The sequence below is a fragment of the Lissotriton helveticus genome, chromosome 5_1, assembly GCF_964261635.1.
Source record: "Lissotriton helveticus chromosome 5_1, aLisHel1.1, whole genome shotgun sequence".
NCBI lineage: Eukaryota > Metazoa > Chordata > Amphibia > Caudata > Salamandridae > Lissotriton > Lissotriton helveticus.
In genome coordinates this window covers 852,486,950-852,507,276 of record NC_136065.1, presented here as the reverse complement: position 1 = coordinate 852,507,276, position 20,327 = coordinate 852,486,950, and the positions used below count along the sequence as shown (strand labels likewise).

At 43.9% G+C, this 20,327-nt stretch overlaps 1 protein-coding gene across 2 annotated transcripts in view; it reads left to right on the top strand.

Moving 5' to 3' along the window:
* Nucleotides 1–20,327, top strand: part of IGSF21 (immunoglobin superfamily member 21) — a 1,341,695-nt gene that overhangs the window by 1,238,597 nt on the left and 82,771 nt on the right. For both annotated transcript variants that reach the window (XM_078641115.1, XM_078641114.1), the window contains exon 7: nucleotides 16,118–16,203. In XM_078641115.1, coding sequence (XP_078497241.1) covers nucleotides 16,118–16,203 — 86 coding nt within the window. The remainder of the gene's footprint in view (nucleotides 1–16,117; nucleotides 16,204–20,327) is intronic.

The window sequence follows — 20,327 nt, the reverse complement described above, 5'->3', positions numbered from 1 at the left end:
AGACAGGACCCAAAATGCTACCGCCCCAGCTCCCTGCTGGATACACTAATGAAAGTGGCATGTAGAATATTGCTAACCAAACTCCAAACTTGGTCCAAAAATAAAGGGATCCTTTCTAAACTACAGTATGGCTTCAAAACTGGAGTTGGTACTGTAGAGCAGGGTTTAAATTTGAGTCTAATAATAAATAAGTACATTAGCAAGAAGCAAGGGAATCTCTTCCTCACTTTTGTCGACTTATCCTCGGCTTTTGACTGCCTTGATCACGCTGTGCTGTGGAAAACTCTGGGCAAGCTGGGAATAGATAAAAACATCCTACATTTTATCCAGGAACTATACAGAGATGCCGGGGCAGCGGTAAGATATGGTAAAAATGGCGAGCGAACAAAAAAATTCCCCATAGCGAAGGGTGTTCGCCAGGGCTGCATCCTCGCGCCATTCCTTTTTAATTTATATATCAACGAGATAGCAGATGTTTTAAGTGATCTTAAAGTGGATTATCCTAAAATAAATGGTTCTCCAGTATCCTTATTATTGTATGCTGACGACGCTGTGATTATGGCGCGTACACAGCTAGGTCTTCAGAAAGCTATAACAGGTTTCTCATCTTTTATGTCCATGAGAGGCTTAAAAATAAACGAGGGAAAAACATTCACAATGTCATGCTCTCTGAGGAAAAACATACCAGACTGCAAAACCTTTGTAAATAGCAGTAAGATAGCGATGACCAAAACCTTTTCCTATTTAGGAATTATATTTAATAACAAGGGAACATGGTCACCAGCAATAACCTCTAGGAACCTAGCCTTTGCCCGTACAATAGGCGCTCTTAAACACTTTGCAAAGAGACTGGGCAGGAAACCCGTGAACATATTACTGAAGGTATATGCTGCCAAATGCGTGTCTACCGCCGTATATGGGGCGGGTATATGGGGTATAGCAGATAGCACGCAGATCCAAACAGCTGAAAATGCTTTCCTTAAATACCTACTCTCAGTTCCACGCTCCACGTCTACAACTGTGTGTCACAACGAACTGGACAGAGTCCATATCACAGACCTGATAAGAATAGCACCAGTAATGTTGTGGTTCAAGATTTGGACATGTGAGGACACAGGGTTTAATAGGGAAGTAATTAATGACTGTCTAACCTATTCTGCGTCTACCAAACAACCATGGCTAGCCTATGTGAAAAAGTTTCTTCTCTCTATTGGTAAACCAGATCTTTATTTAAATCCTACAACATGCGCACAAATAACTAAAAAATCTCTAAAAATGGCATGTTTAGATCTACTGGCGGAACGAAGATGGTATTTAGACGGGCACAAATCCACCATAGTAGCTCATCGCAACATCTTACATGGTCCGGGTATTCATGCTTATTTAGCACCTATCTATTCATGTTACCATAGAATGCTCTTGACCAGAATGAGGACGGAGTCGTTCTATAGGCTTGTATCCTTCCCCACTACAAATGACTGGTCTGTAGTTATGGAAAATTGCCCGTGCGATGATCTATCCAGACAGTCAAATATACATTGTATATTTTTCTGTAAGTATTATCAGTGGGGGAGAAAAAGATACCTGTTACCACTGTTAAAGTCATGGGGTGTAAGAACTTGTAAAACTGCACTGTTCCGACTATATATGTTACAAGATGAAGTTACCATAGTGACAGCGATAAAATTTCTGACGTTTACTGTAAAATGTAGGGGGACCATGGGAAATGTATAGGACTTCTTGGATAAATATAAAACTGAAAATTCGTATTATAATGTTCCTCATAAACACCGGATAATACGTACACAGTAGTAGACTGTATGAATTCCAAGAGTCTTGTAAATGATTTTTAGAACTTTTTACATATGCAACTTAATGAATTTTATCTATTTTAATCTATTTTAGCCTGATGACATGTTTTATTGTAAGAAATTCATTTTGTATATGAGAAAAATTGTTTATTTTGTTTTTCGATTTGTATCTGTATGTCATGCTTTTATGGTTTTTTGTTAAAATACCGAATAAAGCTATCTTGAATTGAATTGAATTGAAATTGAATTGAGTGAGGGGTTCAACATCTGAATGCAAATATTGCTGCCAAATTTAGTAAGAATGGGGCACTAACAAATGGGTAACAGCTCAGCTGTCTGCTGAGAGAGGGATCCAACCTGAGAAAGGGATAGCTCGCCTGTCCATGCTGAAAGAGAGAATTTACTGAGCAAATGACGCTCTTCTTTCCGTGGCAAGTCATTGTTAGTTCTTTTGTATGCAGTGATTGGGAGATAAATACATCACCTGAATGTAAGACTCCCTGCTTGGAGAAGATGACTGATGGCTCTACTTTGTTTGGCCAGTGATGGATAGGTCTGCTGTTTTCCATACCATACCAATATTTCTTGATTTCGGTATTTCACCATAAAAGAACAGCCACAAGTATATACAAGCAGATAAAAATGTAAAAGAAATAAAACAATTCATCAAAGATAATACATTATTAGATTATGAAATGACAATAAAATCAGGCACAATCATACCCATGATCCTGCATCTTGAGGAAGTTTCTCCTGACCCACCACATGGAGCTTAAAAAACGTGAAACTGCAAAGACTATATAAGAATCTGTGTTGTATTTTAAGATTCTAAATGCTTCCCTGCAATGTGTAATGCCCAGGTTTTTGCACAGCTGAAGCAGCCATCTACGTCTTGCTGTTTGATAGCCAGGGCAAAAAAAGAAGACATGGACATCGGTCTCATCACACGAATTACATGCCGGGCACCCACTTGTACTTCCACCCGACCATTTGCCCGTGAAAACCAGCAGAGGGAGGCTGTTTTCACTTATTGGGATATAAGTCAGATCAGTAGGAGCTGTTTTTACTGTTTTTGAGAAGTATTTCAGCTCTGGTATTTTCACTGAGGGCCATATGTATCAAGGCCAAATGGGTTCGCAAACGCCGAAATTCGCAGAATTTCGGCGTTTGCGAACCCATTTTCGCAAAATGGTATGTATCAAACAAATTGGGTGCAAAATAAGGAATCGCAAAATTTGCCATTCCTTATTTTGCGATTGCATTTAAGGAATTGCAAATTTTGCGATTCCTTAAATGCAATGTATCAAGGAAAAGAAATTCCAAAATGCCCTTATGGAATCGCAAATTACCACCAACTTCTAGTTGGTGGTAAGTTGCGAATTCTTTTAAAAAGCATTTTTTTGAAAATCCAATGGTGCCATGTGACGCTCATGCATGCCCTTAGGGCATGTATTTGCGCCATATGCGCACACATGTCATTTTCAGAGGTGCAGCAGGGTGTTCTTGAGACGCCCCTGCACCCTTGAAATTATTCTCAATTTGCGATTAGCAAATTGCGAATCGCAAATTGAGAATAATTTCCCATTCATTCCTATGGGCCTCCTGGCCCATAGAAATGAATGGGAAATTATTCCTTAATTGCGATTAGCAATTTGCTATTTGCAATTAAGGAATTTTAAGGAATCGCTAAAAAATAGCTATTTAGGAATCGCTAAAGGGTATGTTGATACATATGGCCCTGAGTGACGGATCAACTTTCTGTGCAAGAGGGATATAGTTGAACTTGCTGTGACAAGTGTGATAGCTCTGCTGCCTGCACCATGTGATGGGTCGATCATCTAAGGAAAGAATAGCTCTGTGCTTTGCAACCGAGGGTTTGAGTGGCGTAGCAATAAGGGGCGGTCTGCCCCAGGCATCACAAATTTTGGGGGCGGTGGCATCCCCTGCTCTTACACCTGCCATCTCGGGCGGCAATCACCCCCACACACCCCTCCTCCGCTCTTTAATTGGCTGCCACGGGCGGCAAAGGAAAAACAGCAATCCCGCCAGCAGCCCCCCCACACCCCGTTCTGCAAACGCAGTGACCGCCACAGGGGGGCAAAGGGCTACCTACGCCACTAGGCCTGGATAGAGTGTGACATGTGAGGGGTAGCCCTGGTATTTGGAGAAAGAGAGGGGTAGATCACTGTCTGTGGCAAATGAGGGATGAGTCTGCTTTCTGGGACAAGACTCTGGCCAGATGTCATCCTATGTAATGTATGTATACTTGTAAAGCGCACTGTTACCTCGTTACGTGGTGTCCTGGCGCTGTATACCGCTGGGGAACCCGTCCTGGCTTTCCCTGTGAGAGGGCACCCCAAGGTGAAGCCAGGCATCCCCGGCGTTGCTGGGGCCGTTGTGGAGATTAAGCAAGCTATTGCCCAGAGTTGCAGCGTGGGACCCATGATTAGAGTAGGCACCTAAGCGAGAATTATCGAGTCCGCGGACATTGACCCAAGACCCTGCCGCGTCGGGAATTGAACCCTGGTCCCGGGCCGACCTCTGCTTCAGGGTCTGCCGCTTCTAACCAGTGAGCCACACTTCTCCACTATGGCCTTTCAGTGTAATGGTTTGACACTACAGCTGTGCCCAGAAACACTGGGGGGACAGGCAGGCTTTCATGCACCCTTATGAAGCTGCTGATAGTTAGAGACATTGAGATGGAAGGCAGAGAGATAGTGGGTGTCAGTCGCAAGACCCTCATTACCCTGAGAGCTTTTGCTGGAGGGAGGACAGAGTCTTCAGTGTCCAAGAACAGCTCTCATTTTGAGGCAGGCCTGGCCCTGGCACTCTCTGATCTCAGGAGGATAAGGTAGCAACAATATGTTATGTGATTTTTGGGGTACAATAAAGTGAGGGCTTTATTAGGGCTGTGCGGGGGTTGTGCACATGCAAGGGTAAGAAATGAAGAACTCTGTATCACGCCATGAGTTTAAAAAGAAACAGCTTCAATAGGAATAAGTGAAAGGTGATTGCACCCCAAACACCAACAAAAACTCACATACACACGTATGCATATGTGAGCACACACACACACACACACACACACCTCTAAAACCTCGTGTCATGGTTTCTGCTCCAATGACAAGAGTTTATGCCAGAAAATGGAGGGAGACCCCAATTTTCACAGAGTCCCTGGTATGTGTTGATGTTCAGGGTCATAGGAACTGTTATTGAAAATGGTCTCCAATAATATTGCACTAAATTATTCTATAAAAGCAATCATTTTCTATAGAAGCTGCTGAAAGGCTGAAGGGAGAGAACCCTTCCTTCGTCTCAATAAAATACCAGTGGTGAACACCACAAATAAAGGGTGGTGAGGCGGGCTAGCTGGGGGGGTCACGTGGGAGGGCACGACGCAGGGGGGTTCGAAATAATAGATTTTAAATTAAAAAACGTACCTTCTTCCACCGGCCACCTCCAGCATCACGCCGCCTCTCCTCTTCTTCCTGGGTCCCAGCAGCCCCTGGGACAGACTCTCATCCAATCCCTGTGCTGCAGAGCCGCCCGGTGATTGGCCTGAGCAAGCTGAAAAGACGCACTGCTCAGACCAGGGAGTCTGTGGGGGTTTCTCCAGACCAGCTGCTCTTTGTAGCTGGGCTGGAGAAAACCTAAGTGCGCATGTGTGTTTTGGTCGACCTGAAATGGCCGGTTTAACACACATGAGCACTTAGGGAGTGGAGTGCACGTAGCACTCCTCCTCCCCCTGCCTAGGCCCCGCCCCTCCCTACAGAGCTGGCTAAGAGCCAGCAAGTGTAAAATAAAACGATGCAAGAGCATCTTTATATTTTACATTTGCTGGCTCCGAGCCGGGCAGTGGGGCGACGCTCCTCCGCCATTGCAGGGGAGCCGTCGCTGTAAAATACTCTTTTTTGGGGAACCACAGCCAACATACTGCCCCAATCAAACAAGTGTCACGAGCTGGAGTGTAACCTTTGCCGGTCTGTGTACAGTCAACTTATAAGAACCCACAGAAATGCTTGTATTATCTCACTGGATGAACTGGCCACCCACTGATAGAGCAAGAGCTGATGCAAAGAGATTTTTGTTGGTTAATTATGGTTGTCAGGCGACTCCAAGTCACCCAAGATGTAACGCTGTAGTCCCAGGCTTTTCTTTTAAAAATGCTTGTTATCACATGTTAGTTCAATCACGTCTAATAAAGGGAATGAAACCGATCTAGAACACCCAATATGCATTAGATTGTTATATGAAACCCAGGACTGGAGCACCGTGTCCTTGGTGACATGGAGTCATCGCGTAACCTATGACCTAATGTCCTAAGCAGCGCATTTCCAAGGAAGGGCTTGTTGGTCTGGACCTTAAACCCCATTTGAGGCTCAAATGTACACACTTATTCTTTGGTTGTCATTGTATAATGGGAGGCAAGCTTTTGCTGTTAGGGCATAGGGCCACCGAAGCAGGAAGAAGCCAAGTTTCTCTGTCCTTTGAGCCAGAGCCAACAGTTTACTCGTCTACTGATTCTACCCCGCAGCCATGGAAAGGGATAAAATTTACCCTGGAAGTGAGCCACTGATGGGAGGAGCCCGAAAATAGAGATGAGTCCATTGGTGAGGATAACGCCATATTTAGAAGCAGCTAGTAGGCTGTTTAGGTGAAATGTACTTCAGAAACCCATCATGTTATCACTACTGTAACGGTACTGGAACATCTAAACTCGGTCCGTGCTTCAAAAGCTACATCACTAACACTACTCACCAGGAATGGGTTGGCGGTACTGTAGATTTAATGGGTAAGTGCCAGCACCTTTCTCTAGTGCTGCCATAATAATACTACACACTAACTACACATGACTAGCATATGTTTGGTGGGGCAGTACTGACACTTCCATTGCATCGCAGCATTTGTGTAGTACGTTTCTACCAGTAATGTGTCCTCAAAGCACTGTATGGTATATTTCAGATTGCGCCATTCCTAATTAGAGTTCCTGGTTAGGAGCGTGTATGCTTATAGAATGCCCTGTATGAGAAGCATTGGGCACTGTGCATGAGAATGATGTAGAGAAGAGTAAGACTGATGGGGGAGTGCATTTATGGTACATAACATCAATTGTAAATATGGCTCCAGAGATGAGCACCAGAAGCACTGTTTATTGACACATTAGGGGATGCATATGTGGGATGGTTGTAATGTGCCAGTGGTGAGGGGAAGGTCTGTCCTTGGAAAGGAACATCCAAGTTTTTATTGCTCATCAGAATGGTCTGTGAACCCCTAATCTGTCTTACACTCCTCTCTACTCCCTGCACATCTTCGCACTATCACTCAGGAATTTATTGCCCCTATATATTTCTCCCTCACTCCTCATCTGTGTCCTGTCCCCTCTCCATTGGACCTATCCCTGTGCCTATTTTCTCGTTATCTCACTGTCTGGAAGCAAAAAACAAAGACCAACTGCCAGCTACACCTAGTCATGTGATCCAGGGACAGACTGCAGGCACCAACTGGTTAGGACAAGAAAATGCCAACTTTCTAAAAATCAAACGAACAAACACCAGTTCTGTCTCTGCTTGTCAGCACAATGATTTCAATTTGTGATCACAGAACTTAATTATTGTGATCACACTTTAATTTTTACATTGTACATAAAGAATTATCCATTTTGAATACTACTGTCAATGACAGAGGAACAACATATTCATGTAACCAATACAATGTCATACATGTTACATATCCCACATCAAATAAACCTGAACGCATTGAAACAGCAATTAATTAATATGCAGCACATGAAAATCCATTCCAATAACATGTAACATTCAATGTACCAGTTCTGAATTTGAAAGCAACCAAAAGGGCACAAGGTGGAATGCCCTCACTAAGCCCCTGCTTTATTGGCTTATAATCTAGAAGTGTCAGATTAACCTTTCCTTTAGGTTAAGACACAAACTGCAGTCAAGGCGTGAACAGCAGCAGGAATAACACCAAGACGCTAACCAACACATTGGAATACGGAACGCATTCATTACTGAGATAAAGCAGACGAGGTTCTGCATGGCAAACAACATCATTAAAATATTTGAGAAGAGACTTGAACATCCGCATTGGCATTCAGTGAATCCATAATGTTCTATTCCTCAACCTGAAACAAAAAAAAAATATCAAAAAGAAAAAACATAGACAAGAAGAATCCTGTCGCATGACACTAGGCACACTTCTTTTTCTACAGTTCTGGGCCCTGAAGAGAACCTCAAATCAGTGCTGGGTTTATAATGCGTCTGCAGCTTGTCATTTAGGGAGTGTGTCTATTTTAAAGAGATATAGAGGCTTACGAGGAATTGTTGGTGTAAAATAAATTGAATGATTTGATCTCTGTGTGAGGCCTTTAACTAAAGGAAAGGTTAAGCTGACACTCCTGGATTATAGCCAATAAAGCAGGGGCTTAGTAAGGGCACTCCACCTTGTTCCCTTTTAGTTGCTTTCAAATTCATGATTGGTACATTGCATGTTACATGTTTTTGTTTTGTGTTGTGATGTTGTGTATATTAATTTATTGTTGTTTCAATACATTGATGTTTATTTGATGTGGGATATGTAATGTATGACGTATTTGTTACATGAAGATTTTGTTCCTCTGTCATTGACAGTTGTACACAAAAGTGGATCATTTTTTATGTGCAAAGTGAAAATCAAAGGTGATCACAATGATTAAGTTGTGTTATCACACATTGAAATCACTGTGTTGTCAAAACAGAGACAGTACTGGTGTTTGTTTGTTCTTTTGACGTTTTATTGGCATAGCCTTGCTGATCAATAAGTCTAACCCCTTGTAAGTTATTGAACTTTCTAAAAGTGGTAATTTCAGAACTGTGACAAAAAATCCAACTTCACCATTAAAGAGGGCTTTTAATTGCAATTCTTAAGACACAAAACTTGAACTATCCACCTTCTCTCAATTGGTAGTTACAGCTTAGTAAATGTAATAAGGTAACTCCAATGCTATCCTATGGCAGAAGCACACCTTGCAGTAGTGAAATACGAATGTAAGAGTTTTTCACTACCAAGACATGTAAAAAGTAAAAGTACTTGTCTAACCTTTTAAAATACGCTGCACCCTACTCTCTGAGCTGTTTGGGCCCTACCCTAGGGGAGGGAGACCTATATGTATGAAAAAGGAATGCTTGGGCCTCGCAAAAGGCTTAGCTCGCCAGGTCGATATAGCAGGCCTGAGACATGTTGAAAGGGCTCTTTAGGTGGCTGGCCCACTAGTAGTTTTTCATTTACAGGCCCTGGGCACAAGTAGTTGGTAGATAAAGTGTCACAACATAACCAGAGATAGAAATCTCAGTTCATCTTCTCCCTAACAAAATACATTCAAACACACTGGATCAATGCTCACCGTCTGCCCACTTTTTACCATTAGGATTGCTGTGTTTATCTACAAAACCATTTGTATTTGTAATGTTTCCGCAATGTTCAAGATGATTATTGTTTCCTAATGTATTTTCCATTTTATCAAGTCTATTACATCACTGCATCTGATAGCAGGGAGAGAGTCAGGACTGTCACGGTCCTGTTCATGACTCCCCAGTGCCAGGTCCAACATTCACCAGCCATGTTTAATTGCACATGCAAAAACTCCAGGAGCTCTATCAAGAAGGTGTGTGTATGTGAAGGGTACACCTGTGTACCTTTTCTCGTGTGATTGCACATTCTAAAGTGCAAACATCCTGGGGCTTATTTACAATCCATGTGTGCTGCTGAAACTTCACTTTTTGTTATGTTTTATTGGCGCACAGGGCTTAGCTGCATCTACAAGGCTACATACAGCTACCTTGTGTGGTTTTTCATGCATTGTAGATATGGAGTGAGGCAATGCAGCACAAGTTGCTGAGTTGCCTCACACTACGATGGAGAGGTATGCCATGGGGGGGTGGATTTTACCAAGTAACACCCATGACATTTGACGCATTCCCAGATTTACAACAAGTTGTAAACCGGGAAATGTGTAAAAAGTCTACGTCTATCCAGGGGAGGCATGGACGAGGTGCAACAAGGAGAAATAACATTATTTCTCCTAGTTTTTTCCTCTTTCTATGTGTACTGCATTGAGCAACACACATAAAAAACGGAAATCACCTCCGCTGATTGTTTTTGTGCAGGAAGGTGTCTCTTCCTGCACAAAAACAATCACCCCTTCAACGCGAACATCATTGTGCACGGGTGCCTGCGTTGGCGCATGGCAGCCATTTGAGTGCCAGCACAGTAACAGAGGACAGGAATGCACCGTATCTCATAGATGCGGTGCATTTCTGCCCTTTTCTTCTGGTGTAGGGCAGTGCAGCAGGCAGGCGCGAGGCCCGCGACCCGGCAGGTAAGAGTGGTGGGGCCGGGTTGGGGGCGAGATTCAACAGAGGACCAGGAGGGAAAATATATTAATTAATGTATTTTCCTTCATCGTCGTCTGTCAAAGCCCCAACCCGCCCACCGCTCTTACCTGCACTGGCCATGGCTGGCAGCATGAAGTCTTGCGACGCTGCACTATGCCAAAAGTTTGTAAACAAGGCCCTGAATTTCTTCCAGTAAGTTAGTGCTGGGGACGGCATTGCACGGAATCAGTGAGAGGCATTCACTGCCCTCCATGTCAGACCTGTGCTGTCTGCAGTAAAAGCACCAATTTGGAGAAAGTCCAAGGTAGATGTATGCGCTTTAGAATGTGCAGTCGCATAAAAACACGCGCACATCTGTGCTCTGCCTGAGAGCACACCTTTGTTATCCAACACTGAAAACCACACACACTTTTGGAAATGCGCTTTAATCCTCAGGTCACCTTACTCCGGGCAGTAGTAACTCTGGATTTTCCAATATTAGGGTTGCATAGACACTCTTAGAGAACCACAATACTGGTGTAAAGAGACCTTGCTTTCCCAGTACTCTTAACAGCTCTATCAATGCAAATCACTCCTGACATTCAGTTGCACTTTGTTCCAGACCTTGTAACTCGCTGCTGCCACAGTGTGTCACCCAGTATTGTCTCCCTTCACAATAGCTGATATCACATGGTGCAACACAAGGTGAGCTGGCATTGGAAATACCTGTACAGAGAGTCTCTACACACCTGAGGTTCATTCTGGATTTTGAAACCTCCTGTCGATATTTGCTCCTTTTTTTTTCTTGGTGGGGGGGCGGGTAGAAGTACCTCAGGCTGTGCTCGATTAACCCTTTCGCTGCGGGGGATTTTCCCCTGCTGTGCTGGGGGGGCGCGCACAGCGCTCACATGCTCATGACGAGCTGAGCTCGTCATGAGGCACGGCGCTCCTGTGCTCATGACGAGCTCAGCTCGTCACAGCCACACCCGTTCCCGCACAGCAGGGGACTTATCCCCGCATGCGAGCGTTCCACGGCTCATGACGAGCTGAGCTCGTCATGAGCACCGGAGCGCCGTGGCTCATGACGAGCTCAGCTCGTCATGAGCATTCAAGGGGATAAAGACCGCCCCCCTCCAAGGCCCTGCCTCCTCCTCTCGAATGGTGGAAGGTTTTTACAGGTTTACAGGTCTATTCTAGCTCTGCCAGTGTTACTCGCTGATGGTTGGCAACACCTCTGCCAGCCAGTCAACAACACCTAGACACAGGTCCACTAATGCACATCAGATCTGCTCTGTGGCGATCCCTGCTTCTCCCTGCTTTATCCTTGGCACTTTCCCCATCACCGCTCCTTTTCTTCTCTGCCTGCACTTCTCCCCGGAATCTCCCTCTCATCTATCCTGCTTCCCTTCCTGCATCATACCACTCCTGTAGCTCACTGCCCCTGCGGCACTTTTTTGCATCTCTCCTCCTCACCTGCACATTTCGCCTACGCCTGTTGCCAGTGCCTAATTTGTGAAAGAAAGACTACCAGTGCCCGCAGCTCTGCTCCGAAGACCACGGCAGGTGCAAATAAACTTTGATGCGCCACCGAATACCAAGGCTGGTACTCCTAAATCAACCTCCTGCCTCTTTAATCTACTACCAGACACTCCCTTCCTCTTTATCTCACTCTTGTAAGTTCCTGCTTTCTCCCATTGTGAGGGGATTTCTGCCTTTCTCTTCCTCCGTCTTTCTGATTTGTGTGTGTTTCCCTCTCATGCTATTGGTTAAAAAATGAATGTGTTCTTGTGTAATGGAGCTGGTACTCATGCAAAGTGCTCCAATACATTTGGGCTGAGTTCATGCTATATAAAACAGCAAAAATAAAATTAATACGTAAATTCCCCCCAGTTATTCCTTATTATGAGGTTCTAAAGAAGGAATTCCTGTAGATGTTCACACTGGGGAAATACTGAGCCCTGTTATAAAGAACATGGGGTAGGTGTATCAAGATTCCGTTTTGCGATTTCTAAATAGCGATTTTTAAGGAATCGCTATTTAGAAATCGCAAAATGGAATGTATGTAGAAAATCGCTATTTTTTTGCGATTTCTTAGTCTTCCTTATTTGCGAATTCGCAATTTGCGAATTCGCAATTAAGGAATCATTTCCCATACATTCCTATGGGCCAGGAGGCCCATAGGAATGATTGTGAAATAATTCTCAATTTGCGATTCGCAATTTGCTAATCGCAAATTGAGAATTATTTCAAAGGTGCAGGGGTGTCTACAAGTTGGTGCTCATTTGCGATTTCTTAACCCAAATTCGCACTGTCTAAAACCTACATACATCACATTTAAGGAATTGCAAAATTTGTGATTGCTTAAATGCTTAAGCAAAATAAGGAATCGCAAATTTTTGCTATTCCTTATTTTGCGATTTTTTGATACATATCAAAAAATGCAAAAAAGCCTTTTGCGATTCGCAAAGGCCGAAATTCGCAGAATTCCGGCCTTTGCGAATCGCAAAAGGCTTGATACATCTACCCCCATGACACTCAGATGTTTTTGTGGGACCTGAGGTAAAAACCAGGTGCAGGCCCTTTTCTAGAGAACTTAGTTTCAATCCCAGCTCCCCAGCTTGAGAAAACGATGTAGCATTAGGCAATTACTTTCCTTCACTCTTCCTCAGTGTCTGTGATCATCAAATTTGACAGCACCTTGAAATAATTACATTCAGGATTTGCCCTGGACAAAAACCTCACTTGTATATGTTTTATACGCCATAATTATGCTCCTCTCTAACATATCAGTTAAGACTTATATAGGAAGCACAAGACATATGACTCGCCTCTTTGGTCATTAATAACATTATCAGGGTAGGAGCAGGAAAGAATGCAATGCCCCTTCAATGGGTAAATTGCACATTGTGTAATCAGGAAACCTGGTTCCAATGCCAGCTTGATCAAACTGTGTGACCCTCAGCGATGAATGTTCTTCTTGGTGCCTCATTATCCATGACTATCACATTTGAGAGCACCTTGAAATAATTCAGCTCAGGATTAATATTATATTAAATTCTCTTGTGTATATGGTTTAATAGACCATAATGTTCCTACAATAAAGATAAAGGCCTACCTCAGAGGCACAAGATAACTGAGTCGTTAATAGAAACGTCAGGGCAGAAGGGGTATGGTTCACTAATTCTGAGAAAGGCCTCTCAGTGCAGTGATATAATTTAATGTGCTAAAGTGAAACAATCTAAAATAGATTTTTTTAATTTAAACGTTTGCATCGCAGCTATAAATAAAGCAGGAAATGTGAATTTGCAGCAGGGTGGAAAGTCCAGGCTTAGCTAAGAGCTGTTCTTCTCAGCCACTGCCAAACCGGGTGCAACACAGGCTGGGCAGTGGAGAATTATGGTACCCTGCTGCTACCCTCTCACTACCACCTTCCTATTTGGCCACGTCCCGGGTCTAGAGATCGGGGTAACAACAAGTATCTACTTGCACCTGCATAGGTGAACCACTTATGAACTTTCAGTAATTCTTTGAACTTCAGGCACTACACATACCAGAGTGCTTAGGGGCCGACCCGGAGGAGGGGCTAGCGGTGTGCGGTCCATTGCTGTTTTTTCTACCTTCCTATTTGTGTTGGTCACGAGGCAGGAGGTCCTTAGGAGTTGGGCATGTAGCACATGGCCTCCATGCTCATGTGTGCCTGATACTAGCATGCAGTCATCTGTGAGAGTGGCTTGTCAGCATGGGCATGGTCTTTTTCATTGCGGTGCTATGAACACAGTGACCTGCGTTGTAAAAAAGGCTGTGCATGCCGACTACCTCGCCCATAGTGTGCCACAGGGTATTTAAGGACCCGAGATTTGCGAAAATTACCCAACCTGCCATCCAGTCAGTTCTGATGTTGGGTACAAAGGTGAAATGACAGCCTCGTAATGAGGACTGAGTGAGTGCCTGCAGTGAATGCGTCACTCTTAACCGCATCGCTGCTGGAGTGATTTCCCTGCTGTGCTGGACAGCAATAAAAATGGGTGTGGTCATGAGGTGCTCAGCTCGTCATGAGCACAGGAGCACTGTGCTGCATGACGAGCTGAGCTCGTCATGAGCATGGAAGGGGTTAAGGATGTTATCATTAAGATTTTGGAATGATATCTTTAACACCTTGATCGCGGCGCGATTTCTGCCGCTGTGCTGGAGAATTATTGAGTGGGCAAGGTTCGGATGGCCCCCGGCCGTCCTCTGCAAAGGCCCACTGTGACGTCGGATGGCCGGGGGCAGTCCGGCGCATTGAACGGGTTTCCAGGAAATAGACCATGTCATCAGGGACTTCGTCTGGAACGTATGTGGACCATGTCTCAAAGCTTCCGTGCTTTATGGCAAAACCACTATGGGGGCCACAATCTTCCACATTTGGAACATATGGCTAGCTCCCAACTGACTCACACAGTATTCTTATTGAAGGCACCCGTGCACCATGGTGCAAGGAGGATTGTTTTTGTGCAGGAAGGGGCAGTTCCCGAACAAACCAATCCCCAGAGGCACTCCTCTTTCTATGTGTGAAAGAGGAAGAAAGGAGGCGAAATAAACATATTTCTCCTCGTTATGCCTCACCTGGGAAGGCGTATCTTTCTTGGAGCATTCCCAGGTCTACCAGCAGTGGTAAATCTTGGAATATGTAAAAATCCATGGGAGTTACATGGGAACACCCACGGAATGCCCATGGAATGCCTTCCCAGGGCAAAGTAACTCAATGCAGCAATTTGTGCTGCGTTGCGTTACTCTGGTTTTATGAAACCACTCAGGGCCACACAAGGTGGTCAAAATCGCATTTTGGCCTTGCATCGCGTATGCACCACATTGCATGGGGCAAGAGCGACGCAACCCCGGTTATAGAAATGCCCCCAAGTGTTTTGCCCAGAATCACAAAAAGTTAAGCAAACGCTGAGACTCCAATCCTGTTCTCCAGTACCAAAGTCGGCAACCTTTAGGCCACACACTCACCCCAATCGGTGCTCTTGCACCCATTCTCAAAGATTTTAACTCTTTAGTGAGATATTCCTCCATTGTTATTTTGGCAGGCACCAAAAACGCCACTCCGTTTACATACACACAATTTGTCAATCCGATAGAGGTGGAAACACCAGTTTCCGCCAGCACTGGATCAACAAAAAAAATAGAACGCGGGCCAGGAGGACACTTACATCTGCGTGCTCAGGAAACTGTTTAATGTAAGTGCATTGGTGTGCCACTGTCGCTTATGTCACTCTAAACATCACCAGTACTCATATTACTTTGTACAGACTTGGGCTTGGTTTTCTCAGTAAGTAACAACATATTTTGCATTCAGCGCCCGCTGTTTATGGATCCCCATAGGCAATGGGGGCCATCCTCACTGTTCTCATTCAATCTTTATAGAAATTTGCCTTCAGTGGTCTAATTCATTTGTTTCTCATTCAATTAATCATTCACTCGCTCTGGAGTCCGCGTTCACTGCTAAGGTTCACACTTTCATTCCTTCACCCGTGCGCTCACCTACACTTCTTGCTTCATTCATTCATTTTGGATCTTTTCTTTGTTTCTCTCTGCCATTCATTGGTTCTTCACACCTTTAATTTATTACCTCTGAATTTCAACAATTCTATTTGTCGTCAGTTCTGGATTCTACACTTGATACTTGCAGTCATTAATTCATTCAGTCACTACCCTCACCCTTATTGTTCTCTTTAGTTAATGATTCCATGCATGTATTGACTAGTCTCCTAACCGCTCATTCATTCATTCATACATCCCAGATTCTGCCTTCACCCATCTCATCCAGGCATCCTTCCTAGATCAAGTCACCGTGAGCCCACTCATTATTCATTCTGCATCTTGTACCATCTGTCTAATTAGATTATATGTTCATTCTAGGTTCTCAACCCTCTCTGTCCTCTTCTTTCCTCACAGAGGCTCCGAAAGGCCCCAAGATCATCATGACGCCCACCCGGGCCCGCGTGGGGGACACCGTCCGCATTGCCGTGCAAGGCTTCCAGGTAAGAGCACATTCATGATTGAGGACACTCCAGAAGGCTCTTAATGTCTATAATCAGAGGGCCCCTCACCAGGGAGATGGTATTCCTATTAATATCAAGTTTTACATAGGATCCTACCAGAATATCATGACCAAAATGTTAACTACCATAATATTGGAAAAGTGTCTACAGGTAAATAAAGGTTTTCTATATAATTAACTCCACATATATGTACCATGACGATATATATATTTTCATTGTATGTAGATGTAAAGTTAAGAATAGTAAATCTAAACCTATAAATACCTTTCTTTATAATAGTACTGTAGCCGATATTGTGTTCACAATATTCTGGTGAGATGACATTTTATCACCGGTATTGAGACATGCAACAGGGAGCGGCCGGTATGCTGGAGGAGCGGGGGGCGGGGGGGGCGAAGGGGCGCTACGGGTCACGAGGGGAGTAAAAAAAACCAACTAAAACTACTTACCTGCAGCTGTCCCCGTCGTGCTCTTCGTCACCTCTTCAGGAAGGCAAAGTCACCCAGAATGCCCTGTGGCCAATCCAGAGCAGCTTCAGGATTGGCCTGAGCACCCTCACTTCATGCTCCAGGACAGACTGTGAGTCTGTGCCTGCTCTGTCCAGCCCAGCTACGTTGCTGGTTTGAAATGAGCTTTCATTGTGCATGATGGTTTGGCCGGCCTGAGACGACCAGCCAAGCCGTCATGCACAGTAATGGGAGTGCACTGCCACTCGCATCAGTGCCTGTCACTGCCAGTCCCCGCCCCCAAGACTCGGCAGTAAACGAAAAATAAAATGAGTGCCGCATGCAACTCTAATAGTTAAAAGGATCCTCATAAACCCACAGAGGGATGTATGACGTTACAACGCATATCATTACAACGCCTACCTTTACAACGCGGTTTTTACCACGCATACCATTACAACGCATAGCGCTTTGGGGTACTGGATAGTGAATAGTTTAATTTACTATTCCAACTCCAGTCCCCGTGGATAGTAGGGAAGGTTATTGGATAGTAAATTAACCTATTCCCTATCCTAGAGTGCCCCCCAGAGCAATGCGTTGTAATAGTTTGCGTTGTAAAAGTTGCGTTGTAATGGTAGGTCGTTGTAAAAGTTTCGTTGTAAAGGTTGTATACCCCCACAGAGACCACAGTGCAGAGACGAGTTGGCAGCTTCCTACGGCGGTTTGCGACAGGTCTCCACCTAGTGGCAGTGCCAAATCACTGTAAAAGTTAAAAAATATTTTTTTCCTAAATGTAGAGGGAGAGTTCCAAGAGGCAAATTTCTTCTGTGCCAGGAGTGCTATAAATCCTTCTATCCTTCCAGTTTAGGAGCACAGTCCATGTTGTATGGGCAGGGATCTATATCAAGCCGCTTATACGCCAGCGTATGTTGAAGAGGACGAGGGCCATGTCCAATCTCCAGAGAGAGTGCAGTGCATATTAAAGGAGCCATATTTTACCATTGCACCCCTGTGAGACCAGAACAGGCCAAGCAGAAAGGTGGGCAGGAGATGTCATTCTGCCACGGGCTATTACGTGGTCCAATCATCTTCAGAATATTAAGTCCAGGTGTATTTTAAAGTTTTTATGTTACCAGTCTCTTTTTAGAGTACTTGGCGACCAGAAAAACAACCTGATGCTTAAGAAGTCAAGCTAACACCAGTCCAAAACCTGAACAAGAATTTTAGCTTTTTATGAAAGCTGCAAAGATCAGATGTACTTCTTGGTTCCAAAAGAAGAGTAACCAATTAAGATGGAGCAAACATAGAAAATCACATGCTTCTTAGAAGAGACCACTGAAAACAAAGAGTTGCTAGAAGGCCGACCAATCAAAATGGAGGCCAGTGCCTCGGATTTCGGTATCTTTTTCGTACTGAGTAACAATGGAGTATTTCTACAGAGGGCATGGTTCCAGAATACTGTCGTCAGAGTATTGCTAGTCATTACTTTTTAAATATAGTTTACCAAAATATCACCCATTGAATTTAATTTAGTTATCCTACACCCAATAGGACAATATTTCTGTAAACATTATTTAGGACACTGTATTTATGCCAGACAAGGACCTATAAACCAATAGATTGCTCCATGAATAACACACTGTGGTTTAAAGTGAAAAATCTTCGCCACTAGCAGCGAGACAAAGTTAGCCAGTAACAGGGAGGCGTGGTCATACTAAAGGACCCCAAAAAGTGTGCCCCAGAATTTTATACCAGCTGAAGCCTGCTAAGAGAGCCCCAGGTGCAAAAAGTTGTCATATTCAACACGAAAGCCTAGCACAAATTAAATATCAGAGTTTTGACGCTGTTCAACAAGAATTAGGAAAATCTGTTGTAAGAAACTAAGGTGAAAGAAGCCAACTGAAGAAACCACAGAAGCAACCCTTTTAAAGTCTATCTTCCAACATCTTATCAAGTCAAGTCAAATCAACTTTATTCGGTGTAAAATGTACAATCATAAAAGCATACTAAAAGTAATAAAGAAAAAAGGAAAAATAAATAAACACCTTATCAAAGTTAAAGCACTAGAGCACTACTTAGAGTCCTGCAGGTGCTCTACTTTCTTCCCAGAGCAGTGGACACCACATCTTTATCAGGCAGGTAGGGACCCGCCCACCATATTAAAGACTCACATCAACTTGGTCTTTTTGCTGAAAGTGCTTCCATCGACATAACAGGCTGCCTTCTATTTTGCTTTGAGAGCTAAAAGCACTTTCGGCCAAAGGGTAATGCTTCTGAGACACTGTATTATGGCAGTCGCAGCCATTTTGTTTGTTTTTCAGTAGCAAACCCCCAAAGTTGTAGTTTTTTTTTTACATATATATACTTACCTTCATAATATCCTGGTTGTCTATATTTTGGCCACAATGTTTTTGTATACGTTATATATGGTCAATAAATCATGTAAGTGTGTAAATCAATGTACACGATGTGTTACATAAGACAGTAAGGGTTACAAGGTGTAGGAGCCACATGTCCTTCGTAGCTCACTGTGCTATATTAGAAGGATTATAATTTATGAACTGCAAGTTGCACAAGGATCTCTGTGTTCAAAGCAGTAACCCACTTACCTATCTACATAAACTAAAAATCTGTCATCTACATGTTACATGATGTGCTTTGCAGGAGACCCATTAACCTTCTATAATAATGTGATTCAATTCTGGGGCTAGACACAAAATAGATCTCCTCAACAAAAGCATTAACCTCCAGAGTTAACTTACTATTATTATTTCCTGAAATTTAATGGGCTCACAAAAGATCGCTACAGCAAGTGTCTTAACCCTCATAAAATATTTTGAAATGCAGACTGTATAACTAATTAAGCAGAACAGATCAACTGCCAGGTTTCTCCTTGTTGCCAATTTCTTTGTGGCAGAGTTTAAAAAAGATAAAATGTATTAGTTGAGGCCCATATTTTACGTAGGAGGTGTGCAACTTTTTTGGCACAACCCAGATGCAAAATCTCATTTGTTAAATGTCATAATGCTCTTATATGGACTCGTGATAGACCTGCTAAACATTTCTGTGAGGAATTAGGGCCTCATAATGATAGTGGGGTCAGTCCTCCGACAGGCTGTCAGTGGCAGTCTGACTGCCATATTCTGATACTGGCGGTCGGACCCTAAGCTGTCGGACGCAAGACCGGCAGCTCCGCCAAGATCATAGATCCCAACGAGGCAGCGGTCGGAACAGGTCCCTGATTGGTGGCGGTGCCGAGGTAGGCACCGTTATTGGAATTACAATATCCCTTTCCGACAGCCTTTTCATGGCAAGAATCCCGCCATGAAAATATTTTAGAAAAGGGATATGGGGATCCTAGACAGGGCCCCCATCCATCGTGGGCCACTGAAAAGTGGCCTTAGGGGAATATGTAGTGCCCCCACTCACATTCATGGACTCTGGGCCATGCACAACATGGTGCATGGCACATGGTGCACAGACACGCTGTAGGTGCTGTGCGGCGTCGGCATGTGCTGTGGCCCTTTCCCCATGTCCGCACCTGCCCTTGCCGTTTTTCTGGCTGCCAGCTCAGTGGTCCCATCACAATATGGCAGTTGGACTGACGTGTGCTTGTTGGAGGTCTCCTGACTACCGTAATAGCAGCCGGCGGTCCAA